Raw genomic sequence first — 15623 nt, 5'->3', positions numbered from 1 at the left:
GTGTTTTTTCAGAGCCACCTTCAACCAGCTTTCCAGTGACCTGGCATGAACTGGGGATAGCTGCAGGTACCCTTTGGTTTGACTGGGGCAGAAGGCCGTTTCCTCGAGCTGCCCTGGCAAACGTTTCAGCGGGCACTAGACAGAAATTATTTTTTTAAATGAAAGCGTTCAGCGCGATACCATATGCTGCTTGTTGGCGTTTAAAGTCGGCCCTGCCGTTACCGGTGACTGCTTAAAGTGCAAAAAGGCGTCGGTAACCGGACTCGGCTTCCCCGGCCGGGTGAGATGTGCGTGGGGCTGCCTCACGGAGCCCCCTCCCCCGATCCGGCCTCCTTCGCCTTGTGGCTGCCCCTGCTGCGGGGCGGGGGAGCAGCTCCGGCAGCTGGGCCCCCGGCGCCGCCTGAGGTAGCGACCCGGGGCCGCCAGCTTTGCTGGCGGGCAAAGCTGGGCCGCCCCACAGCCGGGCCCGCCCCGCAGCGGGTGGCACCCCCCGCTCGGCCCTCCCCCTCCCAAAATGGCGGTGGTGGCCATTCCGGTTCCGGGTGGCGCGGGGAGGCCGGGATTGGGGAAGATGGCGACGGCAGGAGCGTCCGGGCGGGGCGGGTTGGGGCGGGCGTGGGTCTTCTCCGGCTGGGCCCTGGGCCTGTGCTCGCTGCTGGCCTCGGGGACGCGGCCGGCCGCTGCCACCACCCACTGGGTGGTCACCGAGGACGGGAAGATCCAGCAGCAGGTGAGCGGCGCGGAGAGCTGCCCACCGCCGCCTGCCCCGGCCCGCCTCGCCGCTCGCTCGCAGCCCCGGTCCACCCTGAGCCGTGCGGAGTGGGGACGGGGCCTGTCGGCCTGGTGCGGAGCCCTTTCCGTCCGAAAGCCGCAGCCGGGCGGCGGTGGCGGGCGGCCCCGGTACGAGGGGTCTCCCGCGGCGAGCTGGCGTCGCTCGCGAAACGTGGCTTGAAGTCTCCGGAGCCGCGGGACGAGGCGGCGGTGAGGAGCGGTCGGTGGGTCTGAGCGAGCCGAGGGAGGCGGCAGCTGGAACCGCGTTTGAGCAGCGGCGGTTCCAGCGTCCCCGGGGCTCCCTCCCCGCGGCTGGCGCCGCCCGGGTTATGAATGAGTTTGCGATTTTTCACGTTCCTGCCACCCCCGCCCCGGCCGCTTTTCGTTCCTTCTGGACCGAAGGAAGGGGAACGGTGGGGTGCCTGTTTGATGCGGGTGCTCCCGTCTGCAGTAATTTCGTGGGTTTGGTCAAAGCGTCTTACTTTGATGCCAGCCTGTGCCTCACGTTCAGTAAGCGGCTGGAAGAGCTGGTACGTGTTTCATATTCGGGCTTTTTCGCGCTTGCTTTGCTCCCTCTTTGTTGCAAGGGGAACAGCACCAGAAATCCACTTTCACGGCAGGTCTGCTTTGCACTTCAGCAGGGCTGCCAGATCGGTTTCCCTCAGGAGTGGAAGAGTTAATCGCTGTAGGAAGCAGTGTGGCCTTCCCCCCATAAAAGAAGAGTGTGGAGAGACGAGAGTCTGTTAGCATCACCTTCCTTCTGTAAGAATTTCTGCTTGGGTCTCCCATCAGAAAGCATTAGGGACATCAGACAGGTGGAACTTGCTTTCTCTGCAGGAAGCCCCTGCTGCCTTTATGGTTCTCAGGTACTTCAGCTGTCTGTGTGGATCCAGGCACCCTCTCACCCTAAGTAATCGTAATTAAAGAATGATAACACTTCTACTGCCATCTCATCTCCTTTTTCCGCTTTATGTAGGGGGGAAGTGGTGAGAGCGTATCGTAGTTGTCAGGAAGCATCTGTGTGTGTATTAATTGTATAATACGAAATTTGAGTCAAGTGTTGATTTTGGTTATTGCATGAAAATAATCTTGGAAAAAATCTAGTTAGCTAAAATGACTTGAGAATCTGATCAGCTGAATTCAGCACTGATTTTAAGAAGTCGCTTTTTATGATGTCAGTTGACTGATGTACCATCGCTGTGCAGTAAGCTATTCTGTTACAGTTACCAGTGCTTTCTAAGCAAGGGCGTTCCCATGTTCCATGTATAATGTTCTCAAGGTCTGTAGCTGAGATGGTAAAATACTATCTGTGGAATAACTCCTCTTACCTGCACAGTCAAAATCAATCCATCCATTTCCGGGAAGGGAACTCTAATTATAAGTATGGTATTAGTTGGAATATGAAGAGCTGGATTCTTTGGTAGCTGGGATGTTAGTGCTGCTAATTATCCAGTGAGTTTTTTGTGTAAGATGTATTTCAGCATCTGTTGCTGTCGTGTCCCTGACTCTTGCGAAAATGATACTTAAATTTGTGGTTATTACCACCCCTGCAGAGCACCTCTGAATTTAATTTTGTCCACTTAGTTGTATTTTGGGGAATGAGAAGAGTGGCATTTTCTAGCGTGAACTTAAATGTTGTTTTAAATGCCAGAACATAATTGTCGTTCAATAGTTGCAGCAAAACCAACAGACAATTCCCATTGTCCAGCAATAGGAAGGAGTTGTCACTATCCCATTCAGGGCTGCACAGGTGCAGCCCCACCACAAGTGCTGTGTGTGGTTTTGGGCACCTCAACATAAGAAGGACCTCGAACTATTAGAGTGTGTCCAGAGGAGAGTGACTAAGGTGTCTGGAGGGCAAGACTTCCGAGAAGTGGCTGAGGTCACTTGGTTTATTCAGCTTGGAGAAGAGAAGGTTGAGGTGTGACCTCATTGCAGTCTACATCTTCCTCAAGGAGAGCGGTGGAGGGGGAAGTGCTGATCTGCTCTCTCTGGTGACCAGGGATAGGACACAAGGAAATGGAATGAAGCTGCGTTATGGGAAGTTGAGACCGGACATTAGGAAAAGGTTCTTCACTGAGAGGGTGGTCAGGCACTGGAACAGGCTCCTCACAGACGTGATCACGACACCAAGCCTGTCAGAGCTCAAGCAGTGTCTGGACAGCACTCTTAATCATAGTTTAGTTTTCAACAGTCCTGCAAGGAATAGGGAGTTGGACTCAATGATCCTTATGGATCCCTTCCAACTTGAGATATTCTGTGATTTATTGGCAATTGGATGATTCATAATTGATTTATCAGTTCATTGGTAGAACCACAATATTCCAAAGTACTTGAGCTATTCTTCTCCTCATTCTAAGACCTAAGTACTTACTAACAAGACATAAGCCTAAAATTTTCCTGCAGAGCATCCCTTCACTTTGGTTTTTCAGAATATTCTTTGTGAACTTGGTACTTATGAGAACTTGTGTTTTTACCAGTACACTTAGCCATTAAATCCTTCTTTCCAGCCATTTTTACGTTGTGCATTTTCAGTGGAGGTTTTGTCCACATTCATCTCGTAAACTCTTTGGCTGTTCAGCTTCTTGTGTTTCTCTGCAGTATATGGTGTTTCAGCTTCTCAGTGTGCATAGTGTTCCTGTTATCGCCTTCTGTACTACTTCTAATTGATCTACTCTTGTTTTGTAGAAAGATATTGTTGCATCAGGTTTTTCCATAGTACTCTAGACTCCTCCTTTGAACGTGCAAATATTGATCTGTTGTGCTAGTTCTTGCTGCTTGCAAGCACCTTACCTACTGAAAGACAGCTGTGTAAGTCAAGATTTGCTTTTGGAATAAATTTTAACTGTTGCTCATTCTAACTCAATAATCCAGGTAGCATCATAGAGTAACTCCGTTTGCCCTACAGCTCCAAGCAGGGCCAGCTAGATCCGGTCACTGAGGGCCCTGCCGGGCTGAGTTTTGTATTCAGGGCTGGGGATTTGACAGCCTTGCTGGGCACCTGGTCCAGTGGTCAACTGCCTTCAGTGTGAATGTTTTGGGTTTTTTTCATCTTTTCTAATTAGAATTTCCTGTGTAGCAACAGATGGTACAATTCCTCTCACTGTTGCACCTCAAGAACAGTCTGGCTCTATCTTCTCTGTGCCCTGCCTCTGAGAAGCTGAAAACAGCAGCTAATGTGCCCCTGCAGCTGAGCCAGCCTGCTTCTCTCAGCTGCTCTGCGTGTTCTGTGCTCCAGGCCCCTCACCACCTTGAATGGGCTTTGCTGGCCTTGAAACCGGGGACAGAAGGCTGAAGCAGGTGCAGTCTCACGGGTGGCTGGCGGAGGAGGACAGTCACTCCCCTCTCCCTGCCGGCTCCAGCCCTGGTGCTGCGGCGCGGGATGCAGTTGGCCGCCTCAGCTGCAAGGGCACGCTGCTGGCTCATCACCAACCTTTTCCCCACCGGAGCCCAAACATCCTTTTCTGCAAAGCTGTTTTCTGTTCAGCCCCGGCCTTTCCTGCTGCACGAGGCATTGTGTTCCAGGCACTGGGTTTGCACTTGCTGTTGTTGACTTCGTGAGGTCCTTGTCACCCCATTTCTCCAGCTCTTTGACTACAGCCCTTCTTTCCACCGTGGCCTGCATTTGCAGAGGACACCAAGCTTGCTGAGGTTCTTTTTTCCCCTGTCACTAGTAAAGACATTAAACAGTGTTGGCCCCGGTATTGATCCCCAAGGGATGCTGCTGGTGAGCAGGCACTGTCGGACCTTGCGCTGCTGATCACAGTGCTTCCAGCACAGCAGTCTTTGACTGGAAGTGGCTAAAAGTGGTGGTATTAATTACCATTTATATTATTTTATTTTAGAAATATTAGCATTCTCAAGCAGTCTGAAACACATTTTTAAAGACTGTCACCTTTTTACAGAGGCACAGGCACAATCTTTGCTTGGACTACCTCAGTTTATCAGAATGAAGTCTGTATAATTAAGATGTGGGCAAAACTTTAAGTGGTAGTACAACCCAGACATTCCCTCTGCTAAATAAGCCACTGGCTATGGATGTCCAGATAAGCACCAGTGACAAGAACTTCTCTGTAGCTTTTAGTTTGCTACTGTGAGCCTTGTTTTCCTTGTTACAAAAGTGTGCTGTGGATGAGGAGCTGAAAGCAGATGTTACAGATCCTGGCCTAGGTAAAAAGTATAATAGCAGGAATCTCTTTGAGGGAGGAAGGGTAAAAATATTTTACATTATTGCCCTAAAATCTCTGTTAGCTGTTTCTCTTTACAGCGCAGCAAGGATGTAAGCCTTTAACATGAAACATGAGATTGATTTTCCTGTGGCATAAGATCACTAGCAGTACCCTGACTGAGGCCTGAGCTGGATTTCCTAGTGGTGTAACAACCTGGCAGGGGTGGCAAAATTAACACAAACTGAGCAATTCTCTGTATATCAGCAAGATCTCATCTGGTAAATGGGAGTGCTTGCAAAGTAGGCCCTGCTGTTCCAGTGTCTCGTGAGCGTTTCCGAATGGTGAAACAAATTAATTCCCAGCAGTGTATGTAACATTTCTTTGTCTCAGTAAGCTATTAAGAGAAAAGCCAGCAAGCTGTATCTGTTGCTCTGTTAGCCTGCTTTTAGGTCAAATTCATCATTCTCTAGATCAGTTCACATTCTTCTTTTAGTCTGAGTCCACCTTCAAACGTGTATTCCTGCAAAGCCGGGGACTGAGTAATCGTCTCTCTCTAATTAGATTGTATCTGCTCACTGCACATGTTTATAAGCCTTTTCATTTCACGACTCACAGTATAAAGTTCAGGCTAATATATAACTGATTTTAGACAGTGCTTGTCTGCCAGTAGGGAACCTAGCCTCTCTACAGAAATACTAGTGTGCTGCAAGAGAAGAGAGAAACTTGGCGTAAAGACAGGACAAACAATTGACAGATTAAATACAGTGCAGGAAGCAGTTTCAGTGGTCAGTCATGGCTTTACTGGTGGGGACTGACTGCTGTCATCCCTGAGACCTGACATATCAGAGCTGACGTAGGGTCTTTCTAAAGATCCCTCGATAGAGGTGATTAAAGCCAAGCAAGCTGGTGAGGACTCAAAGGACTGCCTTTATATGGACTACTATAAACGCTGAAAAAGTTTAGTTTCGAGTAACTAAACTGAAAGAAACAAAGAAACCTCCCAAACAGATGGTCCAAAGCAGGACTGGGGAACTGTTGCCAGGAGTAGAGAGCCTCTGGCAAGGAATCTGAGTTGGCAAAAAGTTATTTTGTTTTTAATGTGCTGTCATGTGTTTTGAAGTTTGTTAGCGATGATCTGAAGAAGAGAGTGAACAAGCCTGGTTAGTCTGTTCGGGGCTAACAGTAGCTGCTCGATAAACGTTGCATCTGAATTTCAGGCAGTGCAGTAGCGTGCTTAGTTCTGACTTAGTACAAGTAAAGAGAGGAGATAATAGAATCATAGAATAGTTAGGGTTGGAAGGGACCTTTAGAAGTCATCTAATCCACGCCCCCTACAAGGAGCAGGGACATCTCCAACTAGATCAGGTTGCTCAGCGCCCCATCCAGCCTGGTCTTGAATGTTTGCAGGAATGGGGCATCCACTACCTCTCTGGGCAACCTGGGCCAGTGTTCCACCACCCTCATTGTAAAAAAACTGAAACCGTTACCACTTCTCCTGTCACAACAGGCCCTACTGAAGAGTTTCTCCGTGTCTTTCCTGAAGGTCCCCTTTAGATATTGGAAGGCCACTATAAGGTCTCCCTGGAGCCTTCTCTTCTCCAGGCTGAACAGCCCCAACTCTCTCAGCCTGTCCTCATAGGAAAGGTGCTCCAGCCCTCTGATCATCTTCGTGGCCCTCCTCTAGACCCTTTCCAACTGGTCCATGTCCTTCTTATGGGGGCTCCAGAACTGGACACAGTACTCCAGGTGGGGTCTCACCAGGGCAGAGTAGAGGGGGAGAATCACCTCCCTCGACCTGCTGGCCACGCTTCTCTTGAGGCAGCCCAGAATTTGGTTGGCCTTCTGGGTTGCAAGTGCATGTGCTGGCTCATGTTGAGCTTATCATCCACCATCACTCCCAAGTCTTCCTCAGGTGAGTTACCTTAGGAGTTACCTAACTGTTGTTTGGTTGATTGTGGATTTGAATGCAAGTGTGCCTCAAGTTGCAGCAAGGCGAGATGATTCATGAATGGCTTTAGAGTTGGTTAATGCATTACTGATGTCTATCTGACTGCACGCTTATGCTAACAGATTGAGATGAGAACAGTGGTCCATATGCTCAAGACTAGAGGAAAGCAGCCATCCAAAACCAAGGAAAGCTGAAAGTCTAGTGCAGGCAAATAACAAGCTATTTACTGCTTACAGAAGCATCTTCTGCAATATACTAGGCAGTCACTCAGTCCCATCTTAAAAATGACATGTTTGCTTTGCTCTTTCTCCAAAGGTTGGTGTGCTTGGCTATATGACCTCTTTCTTGACTGAATTACTTATACTTCCAAGTCTATTGTGTGCTAAACAAAAAAAAAAATTGTTTGTTTTTACTGAAGTGTGTAACATAGCATGTCTTCTCCTAAACGGTTGCCACTGCCTCTTTATGAGGGCGTGCAAGGAGACCTAGGCTGGAGGTTGGTGTGAGTCTACTGCGGTTCATTAGAATGTCATCCAACCCCAGGGTGCTGACTAAAGCATGGTGGTTTTGAAGCAAGCTCAGCTTATCCTCGGGAAAAGGGAAACTTGTTTTGTTTTAAAACTTCTCTCCTGATCACTGAAAGACTGTGGGATTTAGGTCTTCCTCTAATGTGAAAAATAATAGTTTTTTAAAAATCGAACTTCACTTTAAATTTTCTGCCTTTTCATAGGTGTATTTGAAAAGTTTGAACCTGAACATCTTGTATAGTGAATGGCTGAGATGCTTAACATTGTTGTCCCCAATGGGGTGCTGCTGACCTAGAACCGCACTTCATCAGCACTGCCTGCTCACAGGGGAGCACAGCCTCCGTCTTTCTCTGTTGCTGTGAAGGTCATGGCTAGATCCAAATTTGATAAAAAGAGGCCTTGTGGTAGCCTGTATGTGGAGTGCAGTCAGAAATGCAAATTTTTTGTTATTTTAGAGAGTGGTGGTGGAGAAGTAGCTTTTATTGTTCTCAACTCAGCAGCAAAAGATTTGCATCTGAGGTGGAGGAGCTGAGAGGCAGATCCGATCTGCTGAAATACGGCTGTTGGTGCCCATGTTCCTTATGCCTGCCACAGTCTAGCAGGTAACCTTATGCCAGATTTTGACTACTCATAGCAAAGCTTTAATACAAAAATATCTGGATTTAGCCCAGCATAGTTATACATGCCAAGGTGATTAAATTTGTAGGTCCAGAAGGTGGTTGTGACTGTGTGTAGGCACCGTGTCTGGCTCGCTCCGCCACTCCTGGTGTTTCCATACAACCTTGTCCTCCAGGCGCGGGGTGGCTCCCAGGTCCCATTTCTCTTAGCATCCTCGCGTTTTGATTTCCTGGCCGCTCATCCTGTTCTCCATCACTTTTAAAATAAGGGTAGGACAAACTGACAAGATATGATACAAATCAACTGTTCAAAACTGATTGTTCTCTGGTGAAAGCCGTGCTTGGTGCCTGGCATGCCTTCCCCATGTTGTGAGCTTCTCAGCAAGAGGATAGGCTGGTAGCCTGGACGCGGCCCAAGCACGTGTTTGCATGAAGGCTCCATCAAAGCTCAAAAGAGCAAAGTCAGTGAGACTGTGAAGTCCACTGTTATTTCATGTAAAGAACTTTCTTTTTTTATTTTTTTTTTTTTTAACATTTAAAGCTGAATCCCTACCTGTTACTAACCAGTTAGGAAATGGGAACCGTGATATAAAGTGCCTGCCCTGAAAATACTTCACTTGGTAAAGTTATTTCCCTTAAAGTTTAACCAGAAAAAAACTAATGGGTTGCCTGCTGGCAAAATTACTGCTCAGGGTTAAGCTTTTTAGCTGCCTTGTACATCTAATCAGTATTTTTCCTTTTCTGTACTTTCAGCATTAGAACACTTAATATTTTTAGGATTTGGCAGTGAGCAGGCGGCAGGACCCAGTCTTTATGAAAGCAAGTGCTTGTGCATTACAGATGTGTGTGAGCGATCTCTTCGTCTCTTGTTTCAGTTCAACTGAGTGTGTGGCTGGCATCTGTTTTGCTGCTGTAGAATACAAACCTCAGCTGGAATATACACGTTGGAAATTTGTTTTGTACCCTCAAGTATGACCAACAAAATGTTGCAGACAAGTGGTGTTACAAATAAAGTCTTGTTTTCCTTTGATTTATTTAGGTCTGTTATCTACGATATTCATAGCTGCTGTGCTCTCTGGAAGTGATCTCAGTTGACCTATTCAATAATATTGCAACTTTGTTAGGTTTTATATTTGAAGTGCTACAAGTGTTTAAAATTTCTATTTTCCCTGTAGTGCAACTACTCTTAGTAATACCCAAACACCTAATGCTGTTTGTTAACAGATTCTGTAGCTGTAAGCTTTTAAATGGCTCAGTACTTACTATAAAAACTCAATTCAACATAATTTTTCAGTGTGAATTTTTCAGTGACATCCCTTGGAACAAGTATCTTCTGACACTCCCTGCTTATCATTCAGATAAGCCAAAGCATGTATTTTCCAATTTTGTAGCTTGTCTTGCACTGAAACCGATACAGATTTTTCTGGTGGCTTTTTCAGAAATGCCGTTGTAGCATCATGTTGGAGTGTAGAGTATCTCAAAGATAGCAAGAATATACCAAAAGGCAAGCATCAGTTCTTAGATCCTTCATTCCCACTTGAGACTGCAAGGAGCTACCGCATATTTGAGTGGGAATTGCCTTCATTTACAAGTACAGTGACAAAAGAGCCACTGTCTGTAAAACAAGCCTATAAAGCAAGTACGAGGAGCCCATTTTGCTGTACGCGATCATTTGATGTAGTATCTTTTCCAGCTTCTTTCTGTCATAATCTGCCTTCTTTATGTAGCAGAATGCTTTTAGGACATGCAGAGGCACTAACATCTGCTCTGATTTTGGTGTTCCTGTGCGTCAGTGAACTGTGGGCTTTCCACAGTCCTTTAAAAAAAGCCTTACCTAAAAATAGGTGACCGAGGTATTCATTGACTCTCGCGTTTAAAAATTTACTTCATGGTGCAATATGACTGGATCGTGGGGAAAAATACACTGGAAGGCTTGGCAAAACTTACGAGTCTAATTATTCAGAGACTTTGATATATGCAGGTAACACAAGAGACTCTAAAACTTAAGGATTTGATTCAACTCCAATGTCTTCTTTCTTTTTTTTTCTTTTTTTTTTTTTTTTTTTTTTTTTTGTCACACAGATTCTGTGTGTTTCTTGCTAAATCAGGTTCTTGGTGTACTTTGTGACAGTGAATAAATTTGAACTGCACTTTAGAAAGAAACTTTCACCTTTGGGCAAAGTTGAACAGAGAACACTTATTTTAGAAGTGGTTTACTGGCTGACTTTCCGCAGTGGAGCTATAGTAGCCATCAGGGGTTCAAGGAAAGCTTTTCAGCACTTTTTTTTTTTTTCCTGTTGACTGTGTTTGAATTGAAGTCAGATTCTTGCATTTCAAGCACTTCATCTTGAATGTCACAGGTTCAGCACTTTGCAGGAAGAGTAAATGCTTTGCCATCAGCCTGACGCTTTGAGTTAAAAATGAGTAAGTTGGAACACGAGTTGATTCTGGTGCAGGAGTCTCTGCTCTCCTTGCCACAAGACTGTAGATGCTCTGCTGGTTGACTTCTGTTCCATTTCATCCCAGCAGAGTCTTGTGGGGAGTTGCTTAGATTTTGCAAAAGATGAGCTCAGTCACAATGTCTGACTGTTTTTCCTTCGTCTCACTACTTTAGTCAGATGATGAGGCACAACAGCCTTTGCATGAAGGGGTGAAGGATCTGTAGTGTTAGTACACCACTGTCCTGTATCGCGTAAAAGCAAAGCTACCATTTCTAATGCAATTTGAATTTATGGTAACATCCTCAGTTCCTGTCCATCCTCAGTTCCATGTGACAAGAAGCATCAAATGTGAAGTGGTTTTGACAGTGGCAGGGGTGGGGGGAGGTACATCTGCAACTTCCAGGCTGTCAGGGAACAGAGTACAGCACACTGAAGTGAGACCAAAGCCTGCCTGGCAGTGGATTCAATCCTAGGGTAAAAAGAAGCATCTGAGAACACCTGGATATTTGATTGCAGCTCTTACAGTGCTGAAATAGAACATTACAGCTTTTGAAATAACACCTGCCCTCTAATAAGGTTTTAACTGTTGAAGTCAGACCTATGCTGGTTTCCAGAGGAAAGTTTTGATCTGTTTTCCTTACTAGTTGTTTAAAAACTGATGTTAAATACAGACACTGTACCACACAAATCTTCAGCAGTACTTAAAACAAATACAAACTTTTATTCACTCCAGCGATCCCAGGACTGTATCATGAGCAAGTCTGGTGAAGCTTAGTAAGACAGGGGCCATGAACGCCCTTTATTTCATGGCAGGAGGCTTTCAATGCGGAAGTATTTGCAAAAATACCTGAGCTGTTATAAGAGGGGAGCTATGGCTATGAGCTAGTAAATATGTACCATTTGTACCATAAGATCGTATGCAATTGTGGATTTGCTGTGCTTTTTCCTAAAAATGATCCAGTACTATTCATGTTGCTTACTGTTTTCTGTCTACAGAAATATTTTCTCTAATGGATGCCGTGAACATGTAGTTCAACTGTGCAAAGGCAAGAGACATAAGGAAAAGAAAAACAAGTTGATATTTCATGTAGAACTTCTCTGGTAGAACCAGCCTCTTCTTGTTTTGTTTGTGATACTTTCTTGAACCTGGAGGAATTTCCACAACCAGATCAGTCTCTGGGTGACTAAATAGAGGTGGCAAGTGTCTGTGAGAGCACAGGCATGGCGTGAGACTGAATGAAACCAGTATCTTCTAAAATCTACCTAGAGTCTTCAGAGTATTTTTCTTGTAGAAAGGAAGGGGTGTAATCCAGAACAGTCTCCAGGTGTCTATCAGGTACATCTTATTTGGACTATTGTATTTCTGGCTAAAGAATTATTTGTCAGTCGAGTAAATCTCTGAGGGCTTTTCCAAATCCAAGCAGCAGCACACAGGAAAGTTCTGGCATGTCTTACGTTTTTATTCAGGTATGATTTTCTGGGTTTGGGAGTATGGCTGCACTGGAAAGCAGGAAGATGCTAGGTGGCACTTGGCAGCACCAGCAGCAAGGATGGGGCAAAGTGTGAGCACCCAGGGAGCGAGCTGTGCAGGGCTCCAGGTGTGGGGTCTCAATTTCAGCACGTGCTGCTGCTGTTACCTCTGCTGCGTAGATTGTGCGAGTATTATATCTTTGTTTGCTACCTACTCGCTGTGCTAAATTCTTCATGAGGTAACGTTCCTGCCCTTGATGGCAAATGTAGTATTGGTGCTCTTCATGGCTGAGTAGGTCAGCTTTGTCTTTTTCCAGCTGTAGAAACGGCTGGCACTGTAAAAGAAAACATGTTTGATCTGGGGAGGGATGTTGTAAAAAGGTGGATAACGGACCAGAAGTCTTGACAGTATTGCTGGCTGGATCTGAGAGGAACAGGTCGCAGTTCGAGAGCCATGTGGCCATCGCTGTGGAGAGGGAGATGATGAAGTGCTCACCTGAGGCCAGTTCAGACCAGCCTGCTGATTTGGCTGAAAACTAATTGTTTAATCTTTGAAGTTATTTTTTATCTGAATTGGCTGGCCTGTTTCTCAGTGGACTCCTAAGATTACAGGTAGTAAGAAAGACGGGATTCCCCTACTTGGCAGCGGCGTGATTTTTTGTATCAATCTAAGCAGATCAGGAAATTGCACTTTAAATTCTATGAAATTCTTAAGTTTGGGCACTGTCATCCTCCAAACTGATGCCTGTTGAAGGCCAAGCTGGCATTATTTTCCTCATTTGCAGGTAGCATATCGTAAGATCTCTTGTGGTTTTCAATTAAGAATGTATTTTCCTTTGTGTCACATAACTTTTTTCTGTAGATCTGAATGCTTCTTATTTCCTCAGTTACCGTTTTGTAATGCCTTCATACTAGAGATGTGTAAACTTGAAGGGTATAAGAACTGAGACAGTATATTCAGCTCACTTTTAGAAGCTGCCAGAAGTGCTCTGAATGCATTGGATGTGCTGGCTCAAGTTTCCTTTGCAAACCTTGCATGTACACTTGTCCAGTATAGCTGCTTAATTTTTCCATTCAAATTCTTTCTCAGAAATTTACACCTAAACTAGATTTTTATTTTTAGGAGCTGATAGTAGTCTTTACTCTGATCATTTCTTGCAATGGAAGTCTTGAACTTTCAGAGTCAGAAAGGATCAAATGTAAATAAATGTAAGGTTGGATTTACTACTGAAGTTTTGGGTTTAGAGCTCTTTGTTTATGCACTGCATTGGTCTTAAATAACCTTAGCAGTCATAATCTCTTTAATATTATTAAACTTTCTACTAGGTTGAAGATTTTTACTATTTTTAGAAAGTGCTCATTTGCTGGTGACAAACTGAGGTCAGATCTGGAAGTGAAAGTCTGAAGACTAAATAAAAATATCGTGCATGCCACTTAACTTGAGGTGATTTCCTGGTGGATTGACATAACTTTATGAATTAATTCAGCCACATTGCTTTTCAGTTACTGTTGTCACTTTGATCTCTGCTGCCAGGTAATAGCTGATAGGAATTTGGTACTTGTTGCATTGCTTTTCTGTCAAGCCGTGCATGCTGGATTGGTAACCTGTTGCTCCAAACTCCCAAACACTAAATTCAGACCTAACTCTCATGAGGCTGTTTTATCAAAAATTAAAAACAGAAACTGTCCCTGAATATAATTCTGTTTCTGAATGAATTATAAGCTGAGATCCTTTATCTTTCAGAACAAGGCTTTCTGAATGGTGGTGCCTGCATAACTTTCTGCAAAAAAAATCACTCCCCAGGTGCAGTTTGTCGTTGACAGAGGAGCTAATAGTTGACTTTGCTCTCAGTGACTGTGTAGTATCATGCAAGCAGCCTGTGGTTGTCAGAGAAACAATGCTATTTTGGAATAGGTGATTAAGTGCTTAAAACACAATAAAACTTTCCCTTATTTTCTTTGCAAATTCATCTCTCATTTGCTTGCACATACCACAGTAGTTTCTTTAGCAAATGAGGCATGAACAAGTGCTGCATTCAGTACATAGCTTGTTCTGTGTGCAACCGGTTCAAAGTGAGGTGGAGCCCACAGGAGGAAATGAGAAATATGACTGCAAGAAAAATGCTGTAGACTTTAATACTTGACTAACAATATCATTAGGTTTTTTAATATGATATTTTCTGTGGTTCTCTGGATCATTTTGGATACTTGATCACCTTTTATTGGCAACAGTTAAATCCATAATCTCCAAATTCTTAGTGTAAGTATGGTGTCAGTAGTACCTAATATTTTCTGTTCATCTAGTGATATCAGAGAATTAATTTGCTAAGGTAGAAAGTGAGTTATGCATGAGTATAAGTGTAGGTAGCCATCCGTCAAAATAGGTCCATACTAAAAGAAGCAGCTCAGCTTTTGATTTCAAAAGGAATACTTAGCCAAATTTAGCCAAAACCAGTCTTAGGGGTTTTTCTTTGAGGTAAGAAGAATAAAAGGAACAACATATTAGAGGATAGGATCTTTACTCAGTGGGAGGCTTGCAAGGAATGTGGTCTTCACGGTCAATAGTTCAAAGAAAGTAGATTTGAGCTTCTTATCTGACTCACAGCCAAGAGAACATGGCCCAAGGCTTAATCTGTTGACAGGACATGTTAAAATGACCAGGAAATTTGCTGTTGTCCTACTGAAGATGCAGTTCTTTACAAAAAGAGACAGTCTCAGAAATGTGTTCACATTGTTTGGCAAGTTGACACAAAATGAAGAGCTAGAGCTCAAGAGGTTCTCCTGCACATGTATATATGGCAAACTTTTCCATTAAATTATAATGTAACCAAGTTTGGACATATTTCATGGGAGTGGACAGCCCATGAAGATACCAGGACTAACACACAGGTACAGCTTACATCTTTATGCAGTAGCTAGTTCCGTATCTGTATATGGAAGTTGAGCGAATCCAGGAATGTCTTGGTGTAGATCGTCTACCATAACAGTCACTATGTTAAAAATGGGAGATCTTGCTATCCTTGTCACCCTTGTTCCTCTCATCCTGTCATCACATACTGCTGTCCATTTTGTCGCTTCTCTTCTCGTACTCATTGAATCCTCATGAGCTAATTTAATTTACAAATTCAGATAAACTAACCAATAGGGGGTTGTGTCCTGTTCAACTATTGAGGTTGGGTTAGCTCACAAGACAGCCTGATGGGCACCAGAGCTGACATGCAGGACTAACTGGTATCGCACTGACAAAGTGGAGACAATGGGGCTGGAAGCCTGAATGTGAGCCTTTCAGCAGCAGTGAGCCTTTGGATCAGCTCAGCTGCTCATACACCACCTTCTTGACCGTTGCAACTTTCCCACACGCAGTCAGGCAGCAGAACTGATTTGGCATGAGGACAGAGCTAGGGTATTTCAGCTATGGAGTGAAGTGCCATAGCTTACCAAGTCCATTTAGGGACCAGTAAAAGTCTGGCATGTAACCACTCTTGCCTGTGACTTACCTGTAATGTCACTCTTCATTGAGCTGCCAACTACTGTGCATTAGCTATGGAAGCTGTAGCACCATCTTCTGTAACAGAGTTTTCAGTCTTCGTCTGCTTACCTCTTGATTTTGTTCATTTCCTTAATCCTTAATGCTAGATCAGTGTGTTAAATTGGTTGCATGGAGGACTTGACATGAAGCT

At 44.7% G+C, this 15623-nt stretch overlaps 1 protein-coding gene across 1 annotated transcript in view; it reads left to right on the top strand.

Annotated features, from left to right (window-relative positions):
- The first annotated feature begins 514 nt into the window (after positions 1 to 514).
- TTC17 (tetratricopeptide repeat domain 17) overlaps positions 515 to 15623 on the top strand; it is a 64613-nt gene continuing 49504 nt past the window's right edge. Inside the window, exon 1 of the mRNA XM_086748796.1 lies at positions 515 to 730. Coding sequence (XP_086604922.1) covers positions 515 to 730 — 216 coding nt within the window. The remainder of the gene's footprint in view (positions 731 to 15623) is intronic.

Source organism: Chlamydotis macqueenii, chromosome 5, assembly GCF_036417535.1.
Source record: "Chlamydotis macqueenii isolate bChlMac1 chromosome 5, bChlMac1.mat, whole genome shotgun sequence".
Classification (NCBI taxonomy): domain Eukaryota; kingdom Metazoa; phylum Chordata; class Aves; order Otidiformes; family Otididae; genus Chlamydotis; species Chlamydotis macqueenii.
The sequence above is the reverse complement of the archived record's forward strand: the minus strand, read 5'-3'. Positions and strand labels throughout refer to the sequence as shown.